Below are 25,372 nucleotides of genomic sequence, written 5' to 3'. Positions count from 1 at the left end.
ATACTATTTGTTGGAACAGTTTTGTGATGTCGAGCCTGACCAAGATTTCTGATTTTCATCACAATACATGCGCACAATTTGTGTGTGTTTTTTTGGAATGATAATAACACTAGTTTCACAATAAATGTACAGTGTCGATGTAGGCCCTCATGAATAATAATAATAACATTTATATAAAAATGTTGATGTGGATTTTGAAGAAGAACGTGAACAGTTGTTACAAAATCTCTTTGGCACTGTAATGCTAAACGAAAAATTTACTGGTTGGCTAAGTTGTAGCCATCTACTAACCTGAATTTTTAATTTAGTGATATGTTTAGAATTGTAGTTTTACGTTGCAGTGGTGTAACTATATTATAGTATTAGAAGTGTGTGTGTGGGGGGGGGGGTTCAACATAGCTGACAAAGTTGTAATGAATGCTTCTTGGTTGAAAAATTACTTTCATACCCTAATTCATTAAGTTGGAAGATACTGTAGCCATTTTTTTTTTGCCACATTTTTTAGTTATTTATTATATGTGTTCATATCCATCACATTCTGGAGCAACACGCTTGTACTGTAATTCCACAGTTTTTCCATGAAGGTGAAATACACTTTTAAAAAATAGCACCTTGGTGCCTATTTGAAAGTTTAAGACAGCTTAGGGTGTCTGGCTTAGAGGAAGCAAATTTTATTTGGTCAAACAGTCCCTTCTGCTGACGTTTTGTTGCATTCAACATCCAAGCTAAATTGGAAAAATAAATTAAAAGTCACCATGTGCTACTCCATGACAACCCCTGGGAAAATGGGTGCTTAATAACTAATTTTACGGTGGGTAGATGTTTTTTTTTTTCTTTCTCTCCAGCTCCGCCCTGGTAAGGTGCAGAGGATAAGAAGATTGAAGTAAGGAGGGAGGGGCTGCTACACTTCCATTTAAAGATGAATTAAATCACTGCCAAGGAGAATAAAGTGTGCGGTTAGGATCTAATAATGTCATACATAAAAGATGAACGTGGTTGCCGGGGTTACGTGTTTCTGACAGGGTGAGAACTATTACGTTTCACCTTTTCTGGCCATTTCTCATCTCAACCTTTAAGAATGAAAAATGAGTTTTCCTATTGGAATGCAAAGTCATTAATAACATGGCCTGTAGTTATTAATCCCGATCACCTACTGTTTTGGTGTGTTGCATGCTTATACCCACTGAGTGAATCTGTTTAACAGTTTTCTCTGCATTTTTCTCTTCTTCCGCAACAGAACCAAACTTTGTGTCATCCTACGATATCGGCAACTTCACGTACTTCTTCTTTCGGGAGTATGCGGTGGAGCACGACTGTGGTCGCACCGTCTTTTCTCGTGCCGGCCGTGTCTGTAAGAACGACATCGGCGGCCGTTTCCTCCTGGAGGATACGTGGACGACCTTCATGAAGGCTCGGCTCAACTGCTCGCGGCCGGGAGAAATCCCTTTTAACTACAACGAGCTGCAGGGCACCTTCTACCTGCCTGAGCTGGAGCTGCTCTACGGCATCTTTACTACCAATGTGTGAGTTTTACCAACATGTAATTGGATCAGCACCAAATTTTGCTTAACTGAATTGGGTATTGTTAAAAGACATAGTTACGGTTTTCTTGGCCCATACACAAAGTTTTTACATACAAATGGTTTAGAAGCTTTTGCTTGCTAAAATCCCTAGTGTCTAGACTCTCTACCAAAATCGGCACTTGCTATTCTCCCAAATCAACTCAAATTACTTATTGTACTTTTCCTCAAAAACAAACAAACAAACAAAAAAACTTCATAGTCCCATTTTAAATCTATCCCCATTGTGCTCTACTTACTTGTAGCTTTGTTCTAGCTATTGCTAAGCTAGTTCATCTCTTAGGTCTGGCCAGCGTACACGTTGGCAAACTCCTTTTTGTTTGTTGCTAAGACGATGTGAGAGATCATCAGCGAGGCGTTAGCTAGCCTAATAATTCTGTTAGTCAATAGCAGCGTTCAACATTAATCCTTTTAGACTTGGACATTGGGCATTTATGGTTACTTTTTGAACTTTTTCTCTTCTGACTTTTTTTTATTTATTTTTATTCAATTCTCTGACATTTTGGGAAGTTTCATGGACATTTTATGGTATTTTTTTGCTTCTTTTGGGACATTTTATGGTCTTTGTTTTTTTGTTTTACTTTTTCATCTACCTTTCGTCTCTTTTTCTGACAACTTAAAAATTTGTACTCTGACATTTTTTTTATATTTATCTATTCATGTTTTTTATTTAATCATTAATTCATTTAAAGAATATTTTATAAAAAATATATAAATAATTATGTCCATTCATTTTCTTAACCGCTTCGCCTCACAAGGGTCACGGGTGTCACTGTAGCTTATCCCAGCTGGCTTCGGGCAGTAAGCAGGGTACACCCTGAACTGGTTGCCAGGGCACACAGAGACGAACAACCATCCATTGGAGTGTTCAATTAACCTCCCATGCATGTCTTTGGAATGTGGGAGGACGCAAGCACGGGTAGAACATGCAAACTCCACCCAGGAATGCCGAAGCCCGGAATCGATCCCACGTCCTCTGCACTGCGAGGCGGACGTGCTACCCATTCAACCACCGTCCGCCCCAAATAAATATGTAAAAATAATCTTAATTTCTAAAAAAAAAAATCAGCGAGGACCCTAAAGAGCCACATTTGGCTCCAGAGCAGCAGATTGCAGATCCCTGGTATATACAGTTGAACTGTAGTGGTTCACGCTGCAGACTTTCGTGCGACTGGCATGAGAGTGTTTCCCATTCATTGACGAGCAGTCAAGCCATCTGGGTTTCTCACTCCTTCCACCGCTTCCACAATAACATGTGATGTCATGCCTACAAGTGTGTTGACATGTTTTACATAAACAGATGTTCAACTGAATAACCATACATCAAAAACATAACTCCAGTTACTTTTGGTTATTGTTTAGTGTATTTGGGAGATACATAATTATCAAGGGATTCATTTATTTTACATTGCAATACTTTCGTCATTTTTCCAACACACGCAGACACAAACACTTACTAAGAGCTGACTAATCTATGTTCAACGGCTCCCAATTGCTGGAAACAAAGTCTTTTCCAAGGTATCGGAAACATTCCGCCTCCAGGTACTAACTTTAATAAACAGCCGATTCTAATTCACATGGGCCAAGTCTGAGTGGAAAATGAAAACGGTACTCTCAGTATTTTCCTCCGCTGTAGCGGAACGACATTTGGACATGCTGAAAGTGACAGCTTGAAAAGTCGAAGCTGTATTTCACAGTAGAGATGTGTGCAGTTAATCAGACAAGCCAAACAGTTTAATTGTGTCCTCTTCTTGAATTTACGAGCCAATACTGGCCATCATTTACAACGGAGTTGACCTTACGGGTGTGTTTCATGTGTATTACTGGCTCGCGGCAATGCTAAATGCACTTTGTGGCTATGGTGGTCACTTATTTCTATCTCTCGTCCATCATCTTCTCTGTCCTCTCATCCTCCTTTGTTACGCTTTGTGACTTTCAGAAACAGCATCGCTGCATCGGCTGTGTGTGCCTTCAATCTCAGTGCCATATCGCAGGTCTTCAACGGACCGTTCAAGTACCAGGAGAACTCCCGCTCAGCCTGGCTGCCCTACCCCAACCCCAACCCTGACTTTCAGGTAAATGTAAAATAAAACATTAAACTTTATGGGCTCTATTTTCGTTGCGACGCAAGTCTAGCGCAAAGTGTAGTCTGTGTGCGTGGATGGATGCCATTGTACGTTGGAACGTAGCCTTTTCTGAGGACACAGCAGGCCTGACATTGAGGAAACAGAAAATAGACTCGCTGGGGTTTCATGCATGACATTGGCAGAAAAACTGCAAGATTTACCCTTGTGAATGATGTAATCGACCATGTATGTGATGTTGACAATTGACAGCCTTGCAAAAAAAAACTAGTGGTGTCTAAATTAGTATGTTAATTTTGAGTTAATGTAAAGTTCCTTTAATGCCCCCAAAATTTTTAATGACCAGCCCCTTACTTGGAAAGCCTGTAGTGGGGGAATTCCAGGCGCAATGCAGCAGACACGTCCACGTCAAAATTTTGCAGTATTAAATTTAATAATGTATATATTTGTGGGTGCTGGGGTCAAGTTGTATTTTACAATTTTAAAAATGTGCACAAGTTGCTTCATGTTAAAGATTAGATAGCTCTTAATATGAAAATAAAAATGCACTGAGCTGTCAACAAAGTCTTACAAATGCAATTATGCCATCCAGTGGCAGAAAAATGACCTCAATACGAATCAATATCACACTCATTTTTTACAATAGAGTACATTTTTTAATTTTAACTAACTCAATTTTATGAATTATTAATGAAATTACTGTATCAATGACTAAAAAATGCAACTATATTTCTATTAGTTTAACATTTTTTTCACTTTTATGTTAACAAGAGTATGAAACTTAGAAAAAATATTTTATTGTACATTTTATCGTACGTTTAGAACAGATATACAATAAGTGATTAATTGTGAGTTATCTATTGAAGTCATGCGATTAACAACGCAAAAAAAAATAAAATCACCTGACACCCCTAAAAAAAAAAGGGTTGATTATAATGATCATAATTTGTTCAATGAATTCATTTCAACAGTGGTTCAGATGGATTGTCCCATGCTATTGTCATATTTATGAATGAAGTACAAATGACGTCCACCACACACGTCCACATAGCACCAAATCTGTCTGCCTGCGCCTTAATCAAATAAACAAAAATTGCATTTTGCCACCTGCACCACTAGTTGGATCTGATTTTACCTTAGTAAACCTTTAGTCACGCTGAACTACACTCTAAAAAGCGAATTGTTGAGTCCTACCATTCTCAATCAGCTTCTTTCTTTGAAATTATTTTTCATAATTAAATAATATCCAATTTATCATGTTCAAGGGTAATCCACTTTTACATAGCACTTAATAACCCTCCTATTCAAATAAACTTCAACATCAATTATTAAAAATATTTCCCAGTACCTTGTCGACTTCAAGTAACCTTGTTCTACACAAGCAGCGCTGAGGCACTTTATCCTCACGACTGATTACACAAAAGGGGAGGGGGATGTTTTATTAGCAGAAGTGGCTCTTAGGCGTAGAGTTTTCCAGATAATCCTCACCGCTCTCCATGAGGGATTGAAATCCCTCCAAGGCATTGCTGCCAATCGGTGAGCCGCCTCCTTCGGCGCCACACACGTTCCAGCATGCACGCCTGCTCTGTGCATATTTCCTGCAAGCAGAAGCACTCATGTGATAACGTTTTACACTAAAAAACACAGCAAACACCCAGTGACATGAAAAGCCACTCAGCGCTGTCACACTTTCACGTGTCTGCAAACAAGCTATTTGAATGAAAGTCATTCCCCTTCTAGGAACTCATTTTCCCTCGCAATGTATTCCCCTTTCTCAGCATACTGGCGATACACCCCAGAGATGTGCTTTTAAAAGTTTCTCCTGCGTTGCGTTGCCATCTCCATTTCTCGTTAAAAATTGTCCACAATAGCTGATGCTCACCACTGGGCCGACGCGCACTTTATCTCAGTTTCAGTGACATCTTCATCAATTTGTCAATGCTGCAGGATTAGATTTATGAGCACAGAATTTATGGTGAGACCATTTTATTACTTCATCCCTTTGTACACATGAGCAGAAATCCTTAAAACCAAGCTTTCTCTAGTTTACATGAAAATATCGGGGTATAGACTGCTGCCAAATAGAGCTAATTAAGACTGTGAAGCCATCATTCAGCACACACATCCGGATCATTAAGTTAAAGCCTAACAACCTATCGATGTGCGGAGAAAATCCCTCAGCCTGTTTAAATCATGCATATTGATTTATTTATTTATTTTGGCTGTACGTTTTTGTAATACCGTCTGTGCTGGAATAGACTTTCTGGCATGTTTATTACTCTTAAAGCACATGTATAAAATGAGCCAAATTCTCATGAGTATTCATATTTTGTATTTTTCAAAATGACAACAGAATTTTTCTCATTTTGCTATTTGAGTCTATGTGAATCTAAATGGCTGTCTAGTCATCTATTTCTTATATCCTACTTCATAAACAGAGCAAGCCATAATTTTTTCACTTTTGTCTGAGCAGTTATTCTCGTTTGAGTCACAATGGGTCCAAAAAATGGTCCGGTCCCACCATCATCCTTGATGAGTCAAGAAATGTGCAGATAAATGGAACCGTTTTGAAAGTGCATCTTTCTAACAATCAGTCCCAATTTCCAGTAGGATTCAAATATTTCACCTTGTGGTTGCAATGCTGAGCCCTTATGTTATAAGCAATTTTTCAAAACATGCAATTCCAATGTCATTACTCAGTGGCTCTTGCAATCTTCGCAGATAACAGAAGGTGAGACGGACACACTCGGACACACTCGCACACACTCGTCAAATGATGGTTCTGTCCCTCACCTCAACTGGACTGAACGGCCAAACACACACATCCATCTCCGTGTATCCGCTCAAAGGTGTCACGCGTGCCTTGTCACGATGGCAGATATGTAATCATACAGATCCCCATGAGCACAAGGCCAATCTCACTGAGCTATAACCTCTATAGGGAGATGCTATAATATGATATATGTTCATACAGTGTGTCTCTTTGCTGCGAGAAAAACAATAAGAGCAGGCATGTATAGAGGCTTTGTGCTGTCCCTCACGACGCGCATTTCCCGTCTGCTGAAGTGGTGAAGGCGATGATGCATTGCCCATCACTGGAAAAGCCTCCATGATGCTCATCTGTCAGTCCATGGAATACAGAGAATTGATCCGTATCAAGTGGCCGTGCTGTTTTTACTGTAGCTAGTCACTTAGAACTAATGGTCACACAATGTCCAGGCATTTAACAGTAACCTGCCCAAGTGTGGTTATCCTGAGGCAAATGGCAATTCATTATATGACTGCCTATTCAATGGGATTACAAAAATATAACCACAATATTAGGAGCACTCCAGACATACATGTTGATGAGAAGCAGTTTAAAATCTTATAATGCTGACGGATATTTTTGGAGGCGATAAAATATGTGTATGTACTGTATATATGGCGACCAGCCATTCAGGAAACTACAATTACAATAATATTGTTTACTGACAAGTGTCAACCAAAAAATGGTGATATTATATTTACAAAAAAATATTAAATGATTACAATTGTACCTAAAGATTTGATCAGATTTTTTTGCTGGCTGAAATTAAAATTATTAATGCAATTTAAATTCATTATCTTGATTGCTCTTCTTTGTTCAATAGTTGATCCAGCTTACAAAAAAACAAACAGTTAAGACAAATATGTACAGTATCTATAAATCAATATAGAAAATACAAATGACAGAGTACGAAAGAAATGTAGGTGAGAAAAAAACGTTAGGGATGGGTGAGCACCGATACCAGACGTCGGTTATCGGGTTGATATTTATTTCAAGGTATCGGTACGCGCGATGGCGGCTGATGCCACCAGTATAGCTATTTTATGATCAGGAATTCAAAATTAGAAGAATAGAAAATTTCCATTAATTTTATGCAATTTTAAGGAAATGCTTTATTGGGCTATATACGTAGGTCTTTAAAATTATCGCATGTATTTATGGGGGGATATTTTACGTATCAAAAGTACTAGTGGTATCGGTACTTGGTATTAGTATCGGTAGTTACTCAAGAGTTGAGTACTCATACTGGTGCACAGTACATTTCATAGAGTAAAATTTACTCTAAAAGAAAAGAGACTATATTTGGTCCCAGTATAAACAGTAAACTTTACACGGCAAGAGTAAAATATTTAATAATGGAAAAAAAAATCACTCAAGAGTTGAGGAAGAATCCCACAACTTTCAGCACGGGAGATGGCCACTCACCCACTTGAGCCACTTGCTTGCCACACCCACTGTTTTTTAACATTTCTAGTGTGTCCAAAAAGGAACCAAAATTGATTGAGGTGCAAGGATTCCACCTGACACCAGCGATTGACACACAGTAGGAGTGGCATGGTTTAGCGGGTAGATTGGTCTCCCAATCTGAAGGTTCATTTATTCCTCAACCCTTGAGTGATTTTTAAAAAAAATATATATTATTCTCTTCCACGTGTAAAGTTTACTCTGTTTAGACTGCGACCGAATATAGTGTTTTTTTAGAGTTACATTTATAAAATAAAATGTGCTGTTTGTCGGTCTGAAAAATAGTGGTATCGAACATCCCTAATTGTTTGCATCAAATTGTAAGTTATATTTTAATGGAAGTGTGAACTACAGCAGCAATCTAAAGCAGCAATGTTCAATTCTGCTGCCATTTTCAGCCTCAAAAGCAACCAATCTTGTCTTGCCACCCAAATAAACATTTTCCAATTTGTCCGTCTCCAGTGCGGCACCATCAACTCAGGCTCCTACGTGAACCTGACAGAAAGGAACTTGCAAGACGCCCAGAAGTTCTTGTTGATGCACGAGGTGGTCCAGCCCGTGGTTTCCGTACCCTACTTCATGGAGGATAACGTCCGTTTCAGCCACGTGGCCGTGGACGTGGTGCAGGGCAAAGACATGCTCTTTCATATCATCTATTTAGCCACTGGTAAGTCTGTATCCTCAGATGTAGTTACTGCTCGATAAGCAAAATGCAACGAGACCTAAGTTTCAAATGTTGAAAGGTGTCTAGGAAAGCCTGTTTGAAAGGATTCAGCACATACACTTTTAATGGACCTATGGGGAAACGCCCACACTTTTCCAGATGAAAGGGCTAAACAAATACGCAGTTCTGCACCACTGCACACTATAAACACAATGGATAAGCATTGTTAAATAAACCAAAACACAGCCTCTTTGAGCCACAGTTTATTGTATAGTATTGAAATAAACTTAATGATGTCATTAAGTGCATCAATTCTAAACAGTATCCTGTTTCATATCGTGCAGTCACACATATGGTATTATTACAACCATGAAAGCATTGTGCTCAAAGATTAGAAGAAAAAAAAACAGGAAGAGTCATAAGTGTTTTTTTTTTTTTTTTTTTTTTTTTTGGGGAGATCTCAGTATTGATCATTTGAAATGTCATCATCATTGTTCTCCCTTTTTTTTTTTTTTTTTTTTTTTTTTTTTTGTATGTGTGTTTGTGCGTGTGTGCGTGCGTGTGGGTGTGCGTGCGTGCGTGCGTGCGTGCGAAAAAAAAAAAAAAAAAATAAGAATTCCCATACCGTTCACCTAAACCGAACACTTCAAAATCCAGCCAGAGTCGTGGGGCCGCCAGGAGACCCAAAGGGGGACCAAAGAAAAGAAAGAAAAGCGAAGCCCAGCACCGACCAGACACCACCCACCGGGCCACTAACCTTCACCAACCCCAAAGACATCCAAACTCCAACAAATCAGGGAAACCTCAAGGGCCCAAAGGAGAAACTGAGGAAAGGTAGAAAGGACAGACGAAGCAGAGTGAGATCCACAGACACCAGCCTCCACCGAATCAATGACCTGAGGGAGAAACAAGTTGTGTCTGAGTCTCGATAGATGCTGGTGTGGTGGATCTAGCATGCATGAAAATCTCCACCAAAGAGGGGAGCCGTCGACCCCCGCCAGGACAGAGCAAGCGCAACACCTCAGGGCCCCCCAGGCCGCGGCCGCGCCAAAGGACGACCCCCGGGCCCCGCAGGGGCCACCGGCCGGAGAGCAAACCCCGGAGCAGGAGCGCCCCCCACCCCAACGCGGCCCGCGCCCCCAACCCAACGCAGCAGGACGGGGCACTGCAGGCCCACCAGGCACCCCACCGGCCCACAACCCCCGCTCCCCCCGCGACCCCCCCGCCCCCCCACCCCCGCCACCCACCCCAACCCAGCCCCAACCGCCCCCAGGTCCCCAAATCCCCAGACACCCTCCCCACCCCAGCACCCCCCACCCCGGCACCCCCACCACCACCCCCCCACCAACCAAGCCGCCCCCGCCCCCCCGCCCCCACCCCCACCAACCGACAGCCCCCCAGCCCCCGACCCCAGACCCCGGGGACACACCGCACCCAGGCATCCGCGCCGAAGAGGGGGCCGGGCAGCGGAGCGGAGAGGGCACCCGCGCCCACCCCACCACGCGGAGGGACGGAACACCAGGGGCAGAAGGGGAGATGGGGGCACCGGAGGACGGGCGGCATCCCCGAACCCCAGGCCCAGCGGGGAGAGGCCCCGGTCGTCACCCCAACGATCTAAGTGAAAAACTAACCCTGTTACTAAGTTCGCCAGCTCGCCGACTGGCGAACTCTACCCCTAAACCGTGTGTGTGACCCCACCCAGTGTATATACATAAGTGTGTGTGTGTGGTGCATTAAAATTGGGGGCAGGTGAACCGGAGCAGAGGGAAATGATATCCCCCCCTGCTCCGATCCGTCCGCCCCCCAGGCATGTCAATGAGCGTATGTGGTGCATTAAAATAAATTAATGGGGGGGGGGGGGGGGTGCACACGGACAGGCGACCGCAGCACTGCTTCATACCGCGGCCGCCCCAACCGATGCCCCAAGTTGTGTGGTGCATTAAAATTTGGAGGGGAGCTCCAGGGCGGAGACGGTGTCTCCACCCCACCCCACTCCCCCCCAAAGTGTGTTACGTGCCCTAAAATGTATTGTGCAAAACTAGTGCAGTGAGTTAAGAGGAGCGACCAGCTGGGCCCCCCCCAACCGGGCGGGGGGGGGGGGAGGCGCACATAAGTGGTTATAAAGACATCTCGCACATATTCTTAGTCGTATTGTGTGTTGTCACCCGCAATGAACACTCTGTTTGATCCCGCTAGTGTGACAATAGGCTATGACAGCCTGCGTAAAGTGTGGAAAGCGTTATCAGTGGGACACCAGATACTCAACAGGCATCTGCTTTCTGTTCTGTAATCATTTGTTACACATACTGTAGCTTGGGAGGGAATAAAATGGAGCAAACTCAACATTAGTTATGTAGTTGGGAGTGTTTCACACTGACGTGTTTGTTTTAACAAGGGCAGAGAAAAACTGCTTTTTGCAGCACATTTGTGGGGTGCTGTGATCAATGTGGGAACACTCCCAAGCTGCCCGTACTGTATTACAAAATAAAATAGTTTTTTCTTTTATTTAAAAATGGCTTACCTTTACTAGAATCCAGTGTGGCCTTCTGTAGTGACTTGAATTAAGATAAGAATTGTCTGGAATTTAAAAAAAAGACACTGGATTAGAATTTTTCCGATTTGATTCGCAATAAATCACTGAATATTGTCGCACACACTTCATTTCAGAAGGTGACTTGCACTGCAACAAGTCTTTGCCAACTGCCAAAAGAAAGAAGAAGATATAGAAGAAATTGTCAAGCAACTAACAAAGGGTTTATCTGTCCAGCTAGCTCGCTAGTTTAGCATGTAGCATCTGCCACAAGGATTTACTCTTTACAGCAATAAAAGGCGCAGGATTCAACCTTTGGCCAGAATACAATGCAGGATTCTAAGTTAAAGTAAGCCATTTTAAACTACAAAGCAACACTTTTTCCTCTTTTTTTCCCCGAAACCCTAACCTCAGAAATGGGAGGCAGATATGCTAACTACTAGTCCACCCTGCCGCCAATTCGCATACTCGGCACCTCATTACTTTCTTGCTTTACCCAAGGGACTGTATGTGTTTGAGATGATGCTTTTTTTTAGCACTCCCTAAGGGGGGGGGGGGGGGGGGGACACCTCTAATTTCATCTCTGGGAGCCTAAACTCACCTAAATGGAGAATTTAGGTTTTAATAACTGTTTCTACACTCTTTTAACTTCTGATAGAAAATGTTGCTCTTGGATCTTATTTCAGAACTGAGGGATGTATTATTTTGTAAAGACCAATTACTTTATCGCTATTGCTATTACTTTAAGCCTGGCCACATCTAATGAATATGAAATAAAGTTGTATAGCATAAACCGTCAGATGTAATTTCTGGGGAGTTTTGCCCTCGTTATTTAACAATACAACGTGTGCTCTTATTTGTGCGCATAGTGTATGAGACTTTATTTTTCCTGCCATTTCTCCACCAACAATCTTGACCTGTCCCCATTTGTAGCTACATCTCCTCGTCATTTCTTTTGTGGTGAATGTCTTGAAGGGCACATTATCCAAATCCTCTTCTGAAGTCTAGCAAGAAGCCAGCTTCACTCCTGATTGGCTCCGGTCCCGTTCCTTGACACACTCACGCAGTCTCAAGGCTCGGCCGTTCTCTGTGCTGACTTACAGATAAAATAATTTCTGATTAAGTACATTCAACATTTGTGGGGGCCATCCTTGAGAAATAGTCTATGTTAGCATCCTCTACATCACAAGATGATTGTTAAGGTTAATCTTTAGTGCCTTCAGATAATCAGGCAATTGCTAGTTTTGGTCAAAAAGGAAAAATCTTGCTCAAATTTGGCTCAGTAATTTTTATGTGGGCTTTACTGGGGACTGTAAGGCACAGCTGCTCTAAATTAATAGCACTGGTAATTACTTGAGATGTTCAATGCCACTTATACATCCCAATACAGCATTTTTCCTCAAAATTCCAAAAAGTTTATGTGATTTTCTATTATTCTCATTTCCCATTTCTGGTCTCTGTACCTGGTATCGGTACTCGCCCATCTCTAGTATTTTTTTTAAATTTTTATTGTTTTGTTTATTTTTTACAACATAAAAGTGACAAAAATATGTAAACACCTTTTTATTTCTTGATTAAGATGACAATTTAATTTACATGCCTTCTTGAACAGAATTGTTTCTTGTAGTGGTTAAATGTTATGCTTGATGAATTCATTGATTAACTTTTTTGAGAAGCTCAGCAAGCCAGAATTTAGTTTAAGTTGCTCATTTATGTGAACCGTCCATTTGTTACACACTGCATTTATAATGTCCGTATAAATAGAGTTTTTTGCCTCTATTGAGGAACAAAAATCTTTTATTTTTTTTTGTGACCAAAACCCACTTGTGTGTCTTCTAGATTACGGCACTATCAGGAAAGTGCTCTCCCCTCTGAATCAGTCCACGGGAAGCTGCCTATTGGAAGAGATTGAGCTGTTCCCAGCCAGGAAGAGGCAGCCCATCCGGAGCCTGCTGATCCTGCACAGCCGAAGCGAGCTGTACGTGGGCGTACGGGACCAGGTCATCAAGATCCCCCTGAAGAGGTGCAGCTATCACAAGGGCAGAGAGTGAGTACATGTGCAAGCAAACACCATTTGTCTCAATGGAAAGCATCCAAAGCAAATGTACACACCTCCAAAGGTTTATCTTCTGTAGGATGCTCTTATCTGAGAGGGCCAGATCAGTGTTGGGCAGAGGCTTTAGCTAAGACTTGGGGGGATAAAAATAGATTTTAAATCAGAAACAAGAGCCTTCCTGCCTTTCTGCTAAATTGTCACACATGCTGTACTGCTGCAGCTGTGTGTGGTTATCGGCCGTATTGAGATCCTTTGTCAGATTGGCAGTCCGTCAAGTGTAAAACCTGAGACAGAGGGCCGGGTGTAAAGACTCCACACAAGGGTGGGATCCTATCCATCATCACACACGCTAAGAATCACAACAGCATTCCTTGTTGAGCACTGTTTTTTATGGGAATGAGAGGTAACGCGTCGCGTCATAGCTGCGGCTTTGTGATATGTGCTGCAATCCTGATGACACTTTTTCTAACACCTGCCGGGTGTTTACTCGTTCTCATATTTTTAACCCCTTTATCCTTATCCGAAAATGATATATTTCATAAATTTCCCTACTCATTGCTAAAGCCACTTTGTTGTATTTGGTTTCTGTCTGCATTTTTCCAGTCTACAGATGCCACATTGTTATGAAAACCCACAGAAAAATGTGGACTACTTTTCACTGGGGGGCTTTCAGTGACAGATTGTTAATGCATATCTGTTTCAATCAAGTTTTATCTCGTTGGTTAATTGTTGGGCTGATAAGTTATTTGAGCTAAACTCTAAAAGGTTTTGAAACACACTTCTTATCTCCAGTCTCCCCTGAATATTTGTTATATTATTATATAATATAAACTAAACAGTTTGGAACTTTTCTGTTCCACCATAGCATTGCGCAAAGCAAGGTCAATAAAGTCATGATTATAGAATCCCATTCCTGCAAGGGGGAAAAAAAAAGGATTTTATTTTATGTTTTTGAACTATAATAAGAAGCCCATTTTCGCCAGTGTGATTTTTGTATTATTTTTTTTAACTGTCAGGAGCCTGTTTCCACCATCCATAGTTAACACTCTAAAAACAGTTGGGTCAAAAATAACCCAGATTGAGTCTGCTCGAATTAATCATTTAAACCATCTTTTTTTTCTTCTTCCCCCCACGAAGAAGAAAAAAATCATATTCGTTGACAAAAAAAAAGATGGTTGGTGTTTTTCTTTTGACACAACTTTTTGGTTAAAAAGCATAAAAAGTTAGGTCGGCCCCAAAATGTTAGCTGTTTTGTAAAAAAAACAAAAAAAATATTGGGTTGCTTGGTAGGTTATGTATTTGACCCAACTTTTTGGTTTAAGTAAATAAACCACAACATTTTTGACCCAACTGTTTTTAAAGTGAATGTTTGAATCGCATTTACGAAGTCCATGGCCATGATTGGATGAGTATGGTATGGAAGTCCCATCAAATGCTGGGAATGAACTAGACCAAAGATTTAGAGCTTGGCAGTCTAACATACTCCAAAGCATTTAAAAGTGTCAAATATGGACCGCATTTTCTCAGTTTTTGCATTTGACACAGTTGATCACAACATATTAGGTGGGATTTACTGGCCCTGTTAAAGTGATTCAAATCTTACTTCCCAGACTGTACTAATTTGTTTTAATTGGTAGTCATGGGTCAGAGTGAACAAAGATGCCCCAAAAATGAAAGGTCAACAATCACCGCTAACCTTGACTCCTTGTCATTGAATGCTACAAAAGTTTGGTGTCATTCTTGCCTCAGACTTGAATTTTAATAACCACTTAAAGCTTTTACTAAATCTGCCTGTTACCACCTGAAAAATGTGTCCAAATACTTGTGTCCATATTGTGCATTTTGTCAATATTTGTAGACCTATCTTGAGTTTCAATTGGCCCATCCATAAGAACTCCCCTGAAAGGGACATGTGATCAATGTGCGATTCATCCCTGTGCTTGTTTAAAGGATCACTTGGAAAAAGACTCCAGTATGCACAGCATCAAGTAATAGACACTCGCAGAATAAATCCACATTTTTCAACAGAGGAATTTGTGTGTTAAGCTATTTTTCCCTGCTGAATGAAAAAAAGGAAAGATGTATATTTATATTCATTCTTTTCCTTTGCCAGTGCGTGCGTGGGGGCCAGAGACCCTTACTGTGGTTGGGACCTCCTCCTGAAGAAATGCACCACGCTAGAAGAAAGCGCCAGAATGAGCCAATGGGAGCAGAGCATTACAAAGTGCCCTGTGAGTATTCATCTGATTATTCACTGCTGTTTTGCTATGTTAAGAAAAAGTCGGTAAATCTAATATTCACATCCATGTGAGCTCTAGTTGCTCTCAATTCACTCTATTTATCCCAAAAATAATCAGGTTGACTAAGATATCCTTTCCAAAGAAATGCATGGTGGGAACCAACAAGCAAAGTTTACAGGAGCGGCACGTCTCCCAGGAACTCTTCGGCAATCATTCACCTCTGGCCGCTTCTCTATTTCTTCAAACTCTCACCATTTGAGGAGCTCAAAATTTTCTGCACGGCTCTGCTTTTTGAGAATTATGCCTCATGTCATTTTCAATATCGGAGGAGGCTGTTCCGTGCCGTGTCTGAGCAAGTCAGTCTCAGTCTCAAACGTGTCTTAAGGCAAGAATACATCCAGCATGTACACATTCTGACACGATTGTCATGGCAGAAAGTCTTTATTGTAATCAGCAGAAGCTGCTGCACTGACTTGAGCAGTTGTACAACAGCCAGGTGGCCCCCTGATACACTTCCTCACGGCCTCCCATGCATAGAAAATGAGGGTGTTTTGCATAAAACCTGTGGCACTTTTTATCCCTCAACACCAAAATATTTCATTTAAATGAGTGTCTATTCTGTGTATGTTGTTTTAATGATCAGTATTCATGCATAGATGCTAGTAATGATAAAGCTGACTTAATATGCATACATACAGGTTTGTGCATGCATAAACAGATTTATTTGCATAAACCAATTCCGTGGCATTATGCACATATATACAAGCTTCGTTTGGCATACTGTAGGGAAATTTGTCACATGAGCAGAAAATGCTTTGCTTACATTTGCAGGCAGGTATAAAATGATAGTACTAATTAAGAACAAGGTTACACTGGCGTGCAGTGGCAAGCGGTGCAGTTGGTACCTAGGACATTATCCGCCTTTTAATATCGTGTCGTATTTAACAATCAATATTGTTCCGTGTACATCATCTGGAGCAGTTCATTATATAATATATAATAGCATCACAAAACATTTAATTTTTATTTTATTAATAATTAGAGGTGCAATGATTAATTGATTAGTCAACAACTAATCAATATTCAAATTAATTCCATGATTGATAAATCATTTAAGACCTACAATTGTTCAACTATATATTTTAACACCTCTTTAGTCCTCTATGAAAGCATGCTTATTATAATTGGGTTGAATCCAAAAAGGTAGGGATGTTGATGTTGTTGATGTATGTTAAGGTCAACTCTTGAGATACCGATACCAAGTACCAATACCACTAGTACTTTTGATACAGAAAATTTATCCCAAAACTGATAATTTTTTTGAAAAAATGACCTATATATCCCAATATAGCAATTTACCTTCAAATTACATGAAATTAAAGGCAATTTTCTACTATTCTCATTTCTAATAGGTAGTTCCTGATCGGTATCGGTCCAATACTGATACCTGGCATCTTTAACTTTTTCATCTCAATGATTAATATTTTATCCAACTTTGTAGCATTACCGACCAAAACAGTAAACAAATCATTAAAAAAAACATGATATTTTTTTTAATGAAGGGATGTAAATTAAAACATTAAAAAATATATATTAATTGACAAAAAAGTTCAACAGATGAATCCATCCATCCATTTTCTTAACCGCTTTTCCTCACAAGGGTCGCGGGGGATGCTGGAGCCTATCCCAGCTGGCTTCGGGCAGTAGGCGGGGTACAACAGATGAATCGATTATTAAAATAACTTAGTTGCAGCCCTAAATTAAATAAATGGATGGATGGTGGGCACCTTGACTTTGAATTTACACATTGCACAGAAATAGAATTATCTTACTTGTCAGTAATAATTTTGTCGCCGAAAAATTTTTGTCACATTTTTTCCTCACCAAAAAATATTTTTCAGACAAAAATGAAACCAAAACTAGATATAGAATATATTCATTAAGACTATGACGATAACTAAATGGACTGACAATTTTGTCATTGACGAAAACAAAAACAACACAGTGATGAAAATTCAATCCAATCAGAAGGAATGAAATGTGCTAAACTAGCTACAAAACAGGTGTTATAATTTTCTGTATAAAAGTTTAAATGTATGTAACTGGAGAACAGTTTAGACTAAAATTGCTCTTTATTTCCATCGACTAAAATTGCATTAAAATTAAAATACAATCGGATCACTAAATTATGACTAAATTATTTTTGGGGGGTCAAAAGACTATGACTAAAACTAACTTTAAAAATCTTGTAAAAATTAACACTATTACTTGCACTGTATTACTCCCTTAAGCATGAGACATAATTATATCCACAATTATTATATCCACAATTATAAGCTTTCACTTTCTAACAAGTAGCAAAGCAGTCAAACCACATGAAGGCTCGATATGGAAAACATTAGGTCACTCATTTTTGACATAGCAGTTTATACAGTAAATTGTAGAGGTGCCAAGATGTGCTTTTCATTATTTCTACGTTGGCACATTTTAATGCATATACCACAGATATTTAAATTATTTATTAATGTATGTCAAGAATGCACTGTAGGGATAAGGACTGCAGCCTATTTACAAATGATGTATGGGGACATTAATTTGAAAATGTCTTCATTCATGTATTTTCTTTCCATTACCACTATATACTGCGTGAAATCTTGGGCTTCTAGGCCACACACACACACACACACACACACACACACACACACACACACACACACAGCATGTTTCTGCAGTATAATTTCAGTACAGCAGGTATCAATGCAGTTATGTGCATAGTGTATCTCTGAGAGCAGCGTGTCAACATGGCTCATATTAGCTTTCTTGCAAAGCACATAGTAATTGAGAGGTCCTTTGATAAAACAACATTCCACTTTCATTCAATTTTCTGTCTCCTTTCTATTATGCTGGCTACTTTGATTTTCTCATATGGCCGTGCTTCCAAGCATGTCCATTTCTCGCATTTTGGAACATCTTCTTCAACGATCATTTTCATATTGCACACACCTTCTTGGTTACTGCATATTTGCCCGCCGACGCCTGACTTATTCTAGATGCCATAGCTGGTTTGTACATATTTTTTTGCATCGATTTGTGGACATTTTATTTCAAGTACACTCACCAGCCTCTGCCTGCGTTTTTCTGCCAAACAACGCACACTCCCAAGGTCAGTTTTGAGGACACATTTTTATTTCATCCTTTTTCGTTGCTAACAGGTGCGTAATGTGACAGTTGATGGAGGTTTTGGTGCTTGGTCGGGATGGTCCATGTGTAGCCACAGTGACGGCGACAGCGCGGGGGCCTGCCTGTGTCGGACGCGGGCATGTGATAGCCCTGCCCCTCAGTGTGGTGGGCAGAAGTGTCACGGGATCAGCGTTGAGGTGGCCAACTGCTCCAGGTAATTGAAATGTGTCAATTTGGTGACTGTCCATCGTAGTGTTTGTGCATTGAGACGGAAACTATTAAAGCAGTTTGCCAGTTAATGTTAGATTGTTACAAGGAGACCTAATTACATCTTTTTTTTTGGAAGCTAATTATTTGGTTATGCTTTTGCACCTTTTCCAAAACACAGGCAATTTTCTGTTGTACATTAAGTCCTTGGAACAAAATGAGCTTGCTGTCTGTTTATACGACAATTTCCTGATTTGTAAACTTTAATAAAATTCTGTATGTAAAACCTGAGAAAGAGAAGGAAAGTACTTCACTTGCACGAAAATAGGAATTGCAAAGAAAGCAACCATTTAGATTCAATTACCAATTATGAACGCTTTACTCCAGTGGTGTCCAAACTGGGGCTGGGGGCCATTTGTGGCCATTTGTGGCCCGGGGGCCATTTGTAAGCGGCCCGCAGCGTAAACTAAAAATTATATTTGCTACTAATACATTTATTTTATACTGTATACTTTTCTAAAAATACAAAGATGCAAATTACCATTAAACAAGTAACATTTCTCTTTATAACACTGTAGTAAATAATGATAATAAAATTTTGCAAGCAAAAATTTCTTTCTGCTCTGTGTCAAGGTCCAAATTGTAAACATATCATATGAATAATTCCCAAGTAACTGTTTAAATAAAGGTCAGTTTACCATAGATTGCTCCTGTTTTGGTTCTGAAATTGTTTCTGATTTTCAATGCTGGGTCAGATATTTTCTAGTGGGTTACAGGGTCTCAACCACCTCAAAATCTTTTACAATTTTAAACTATTTAACTTATAGAAAGCTGTTCAGGTGGAAGTAAAAAACAAAACAAATAACACTAATTTACTAATTTACAATAAGCAATTTGTCTGTCCTGTGAAAAACACTTGTCTTTTATTTTCTTTTTTTTTACATTTTTGGGATGTCTGAATTCAGTTTCATCTCATAAATATAAAAATTTAAATTCCAAAAATTTAAAAAAGGACATAAGTGTTTTTCACAGGACAGTGACAAATTAATTCATTGACAAATTTTGGTTTGCTTGATAAATAAAGTAGACTTTACACCGATCTGATCACTGGATCAGGATCAGACGATATTTATAGCATTTTATGCAATATCAGTGATCGTCTGCAATGTCTTAATTTGCCCGATAAATCAATGACATAATTGATTGGCTCCACAAAATAAGACGTAACATGTTATAATTAATGTCTATCAGTATTTTTGGAAGATATATTTTTTTCTCTATGCATTTCAATTGACGTCAATTATAGGTGGGTTTCCGCTATTCATGGGCCGTGCCAGTCCCTATTCCCCACAAATGGCTTCATTCAATTGTAGAGTACAACTAAAAGTTGTTGTTTTTTTAATATATTGCCTCATCTTCTGATCAAATTGTTTTTTTCAAACTCGTTGATTGCTGATTGGCTGAAAAATCCTGATCGTGTAAAGCCTTAATTAAAGTAAAAAATAAAATAAAATTCAAAGTGGTCCTTGCAGCCTTTGCTTTTTATAAATGTGGATACTCACCCCTGGAAGTCAACCCCAAAAAATGTTTTTCACAATAATATGTTCTATTTTCTATGTTCTATTCTTCTAAATATGTTATTCTGTTTAATATTGTGTTAGTGGAATATGAGTTAAGCAGACAAAAATCCAGCCCTTTTTATCCGTCTCAGGCGGCAGCCATTTTGACACTTGCTGTCGACTGAAGCTGAAATCAATGTTGCTCAGGTTTTAGGTAACAACCAATCACAGAGTAGCTTCAGCAAACAGGTGAGCTGTTATTGGTCCTTGCCTGAGGCCTAAGCAATTGTGATGTCATCTTCAGTCGACATCAAGTGGCAAAATGGCTGCCCCCTGAGATTGACAAAAATGGCTGAATTTTGCTTCATAATTTATATTACATAAATGTAAAAATAATCTGAATGTCATGTTTAGACTAGTGAGGTCACATATAACATAATTGTCAAGAAATGTTTAGGGTTGACTTCCACTTTAAATAAATTACGAAAAAAAAATTGTTTTGAATTGTTCTTATATCAACAACAACTTCCTTTTGTGTCTCCATAGAAACGGAGCCTGGACTCCCTGGACTTCTTGGTCTCCCTGCAGCACCAGCTGCGGTATCGGCTTTCAGGTTCGTCAGCGCTCCTGCAGCAACCCGACCCCTCGCCACGGCGGCCGAGTGTGCGTGGGTCAGAACCGCGAGGAGAGGTACTACAAACGTTGATTTATTTGCTGGGAATTTATTTGAAAAGTAGAACAAAATTGGTTAACAGAATGTGAGCACCCCACATTAAAACTATTATGGATGAAGACGATAGAACATCTCCCTCCTGGTGGAGCACTCGTTGAGATGTGCTCTTCTGCTCCACCAGTAGCCTTCAGCAAAACACACACTCTGACTGACAAATGCTTGGGAACTCATGACCTCACATAGACTGCGGGATGCCAAAGGCAGGTTCTGCCGCCCACTGCTTTTTTTTTTTTGTCTTCAAGCCTCCCTGGCCTTTGTTCTCATATCCATTTTGAACCAGCTGTGTGCATAAACACACAAGTATGTGCATATATTGGTATGTTCAGCAAGGCAGTGCACCGAAGTGAATAGAAAAGGTAGCCATTTCATTAAGAGTCCAAACAGCACATCTAGCCCGCTGTAACCTGCATAGATTGCAAAGCACTTCACCCGTCTTTCAGCACTCGTGATTTTTTTTTTCTTTTTAATGCTGTGCGATGCAAACAGGCTTGCTATAAGTTTGCCTTGAGTGTTCATAGTAGCCAAAGCTTTTAAAGATAAAGCAAATGTTCTGAATCCAAGCAAGCATGCGCATCTTAAATCTGGCAGCTTAATGCCCCCACATTGATGAATCTTTTGTTACCTTGGCCTACATTGGCAGCTTTAGTGACTCATTAGTTGCATTTTGTGGAAAGAAAATACCTTCAAACGGATGGACAAGCGCCACTTATTTTATTGATTTATTTTTATCAAGGTGCAATTTGAAGTAATCCGCTCAAGCTGTTTTTTATTAGTGCTAAAGTGGTGTTTGTGTATGTGTGTATGTGTGTGCAATTGTGCATGTGACTTATTGTAAACCAGCTAATCTTTGTAGCACACACACGATTGTGATCCAGTCTCACACTTCTTCTCTTCCCGCTCCCAAGTCGGTCCCACTTCAAGCACGCAGATTAGTAAACATGAAAAAGAAGACCGTTCCAAGGATTATTTCCTCCAATCTCAATATTCAAGAATATAGCTTTCGATAGTCCATGAATAGCAGAGTGTTTGGGAATAGGACAATGGAAAAGATCCCTTTTAAGCATGGAAAGCTATTTCAGCACTTTTCTCAAAAGGCAGTCAAGCCGAAACACAACAAAACAGTCATTAAAGTAGTTTTATTGCATGTAGAAAAGTTGTAAGTTATATGACTATAAAGTCAGACAATGTTATTGTAAAACTAGATAATGCAATTTATGGGGAAATTGTGTGTGAAGGTTGACAGGCTGACTGAAAAATTGTGGTATGGAATAATATTGAATGCCATACAGTGATATACGATGACCTGGAATCTGTCAAGAAATATAGAAATTAGGGGGGAGGGGTGGGGGGTTGTTTTTGGCTTTTATTTTGAAATTGTGAAAAAAAACAAAGTAGACAGTTGGGTTAAAATGTTTAAAATTGGAATGGTTTGAATTAGTCAACAAATGTAGCAAAGAGAGGAGAAAAAAATAATTTGGGCTTTTATTTTGAAATTAAAAAAAATGTTGCAGTATGGGGATATGAATGAATTTGAATCTTTCAAAAAATTTAGAAATTAGAGGAGAAAAACAAAAACAACAACAATAATAATATAATAGTTTTTGGCTTTTGTTTTGAAATTCTGAAAATAAAAATTGCAGTCGGGATAAGATGAACAGTTTGAAGTTTGAATGGTTTGAATCAGTCAAAAAATGTAGAAATTAGAGGGGGTGCAACAAAAACGTTGAAAAATAAAACATAATTTGTGGGTATTTTAATGCTGAGAATGTTGAATTTTGGGGACATTTTTGGGAACGCCTCAGCCTTCACACATTAAAAGCTATTATCCTGTCTCAATTACAAATACATTGCCACAGCTTTTTAATCCGTCATTTGTTCTTGTTTATGTTGTCATTTACATGTAATATTTGACGCATGTTTACGCCACGTCTTCCGATTGTACTATATTGCAGTCATATGCAAATCAATGCACTAGTTTTGTTCAATTTGTTAAATTTATATGACATGATGGACATTCTGGCCTTGTGGTATGATGTCTTTGTAGCGAGTTTGGTGGCAAGTCTCACATCTTTTGTGCCTTCACTTTTAATTATCTCCTTGTAACTCAAAAGACACTGTCATGTTAATTTTTTAAGTCAATGACTTTCATCTATGCACAATGTGCATTCTGTGCAAATTGCTTATCATTCGTGTTACTGCTGTTAAAAAAGGGATATTTACTTAATTCTTTCCATTTCTATTAGTTGCTGCTCAGTAAGAAATATGTTCAGCACATAAAACATGAAGCCTGTAAATATGAAGTGTTAAATGTCTTTGTGTACTGAATGGGAATCCCTCACTTCACCGTTAGATTTATCAAATGTGCCATTGTTTGCTTGCATGTTGTTGTTTTTTGTTCTTGTGTTACTACCAGATCATGGTATCAGAATAGAAAACATCACCTGCAGTAACTGTGTTGTTTTTCCTCGGGCAGGTACTGTAATGAACACCTGCCTTGCCCTCCACATGTCTACTGGTCGGCTTGGTCGGCATGGGAACGGTGCAACGTGCCTTGCGGCGGCGGCATCCAATCCCGACGGAGAACCTGTGAGAATGGCAATGACTGTCCTGGGTGTGGCCAGGTACGTCATGAAGAAGAAAAAAAAATCTGCTCATTGTTTAAGTCTCATTTTGCGCCGTCTGATGCAGTTAGTAGTCTCACTGGCAATGGAAATGGAACAAAACCACATCCTGGTCATGTTTATACTGTGGAAGCTTCCATCTAATATATTGCTGGCAGCTGTTTTATACCACAAAATACAATGAGCCCAATTTGACCAATTTGTTCTAAAACTAAGGCACAATGCAAAGGTCAGGCTGAACAATGAGTTGTTTTCTTTTGTTGCCAGTGTAATGTGATGATCACATAATCTCTGCTGCTTTTATCTTAGAAATGAAATTGAGATTTGTGGATGTCCTTTCCTCCTCGTCCTTCAGTTTTTATCTGAGTGTTTTGTTTAGAACAAGGTCTGATGGATACAAATTGTTTCATTGTTGCTTCTGTGAGTCTGGCACTATCAGCAAGCTGTTCAAACCTGCTCTGAAGTGGACAAAATGCCCTCTGGATTTATTGATTAATTAATTAATAAAGGATGGGGCTGTTTCTCTTGAATATTAATTCTTCATTTGACGAATTAACTGCCAAGGATTTTTGGGGCCAATTACTGATCAACATGTATGAAAAAAACATATCACTGATCAAATCACTTGATGTGGCAATATGTCTATTTAAATAACTTATTTACTGTATTTGTTTTTTAATTAAGCTTTACGTGATCAGGATTTTTGGGGTCAATCAGCCAGTTTGAAAAAAAAATGATACTTGATCACTGATTCGATCAAAAAAGATGGTGAAATTTATTGATTTAAATTTGTATATATTTATTCTAGTCGCACCGTGCAATAGTGAAAATCCTCGTATAATTGATTTCCATTAATAAATTAAACTCCAAAAATGTTTTTTTAAACAAAAAAAAAGCTGAGAAACATTAAATGTAACGTAATGTTTACATGTTTACAGCATCTCCTTCTCTAACATGAAAAAAAAAGACAGGCATTCAGGTGGCTGGGGGTTTTGCTAACACTAATGCTAACGCTATCTTGGTTCAACAGCTGTAAACAAGCCCATTCACTTCCTTCCCAGCTGCACCAACTTCCTTGCTTCACATTCTGCTCCTGCTGCCTGAACCTCGTATTGAAAGCTGGTTGTGTTATATGGTTTGTCCACTTTTTTATCTGCACAAGACACTGTGTCTATGTGCCATGTATGTGACATAGTAAGCACATTCTCTAAGCCATTTAGGTCCGGCACAGATTCGTCCCTATCTACGCAAACTGTATTGACTTTCTAAGTACCGGTAAGTTTATTTCGTATCCTCGTTAAGCAAAAGTTTAGTGTATCTGTATTTCCGTGTTAGTTCCAACAACACACCTGCCTGCTGGTTGCATCTGATTGGCAGAATTTGCGTGGCCAAAAGTAAACGTAACTTGTAATGAAAGCTATTTTGAATTAAAAAGATGATCAAATTAAATCACACACATACTGTCAGCTAGTTCTTTTATTTGATATAAAATGTTTTTCTGGCTTTTTTGCCAGTGTAAAAATTTCAGATTGGATGGTCAAGGGAACGGGGGGCAGAACTTCCTCCTCCCAGCGCAAAGACTTTCCACTCACACGACTATGTCAGACAGAATGACTCTGGAGTGAATAATGTTGTTTTTGCTGGA

At 39.4% G+C, this 25,372-nt stretch overlaps 1 protein-coding gene across 5 annotated transcripts in view; it reads left to right on the top strand.

The window, feature by feature from the left end:
• The window catches only part of sema5a (sema domain, seven thrombospondin repeats (type 1 and type 1-like), transmembrane domain (TM) and short cytoplasmic domain, (semaphorin) 5A), a 152,830-nt gene that overhangs the window by 89,997 nt on the left and 37,461 nt on the right, over window positions 1-25,372 (top strand). For all 5 annotated transcript variants that reach the window (XR_013289762.1, XR_013289763.1, XM_077554846.1 and 2 more), the window contains exons 8-15: window positions 1,238-1,523; window positions 3,520-3,655; window positions 8,400-8,604; window positions 12,971-13,178; window positions 15,301-15,418; window positions 18,640-18,821; window positions 20,920-21,063; window positions 23,580-23,727. Coding sequence is in view for 3 of the 5 variants with exons in the window: in XM_077554846.1 (XP_077410972.1) it covers window positions 1,238-1,523; window positions 3,520-3,655; window positions 8,400-8,604; window positions 12,971-13,178; window positions 15,301-15,418; window positions 18,640-18,821; window positions 20,920-21,063; window positions 23,580-23,727 (1,427 nt within the window). In the remaining 2 variants the exon portion in view is untranslated. The remainder of the gene's footprint in view (window positions 1-1,237; window positions 1,524-3,519; window positions 3,656-8,399; window positions 8,605-12,970; window positions 13,179-15,300; window positions 15,419-18,639; window positions 18,822-20,919; window positions 21,064-23,579; window positions 23,728-25,372) is intronic.

Source organism: Vanacampus margaritifer, chromosome 20 (genome assembly GCF_051991255.1).
Source record: "Vanacampus margaritifer isolate UIUO_Vmar chromosome 20, RoL_Vmar_1.0, whole genome shotgun sequence".
In the NCBI taxonomy this organism is placed as follows: domain Eukaryota; kingdom Metazoa; phylum Chordata; class Actinopteri; order Syngnathiformes; family Syngnathidae; genus Vanacampus; species Vanacampus margaritifer.
Note: the sequence above shows the minus strand (reverse complement) of the source record. Positions and strands in the feature narration are given on the sequence as shown.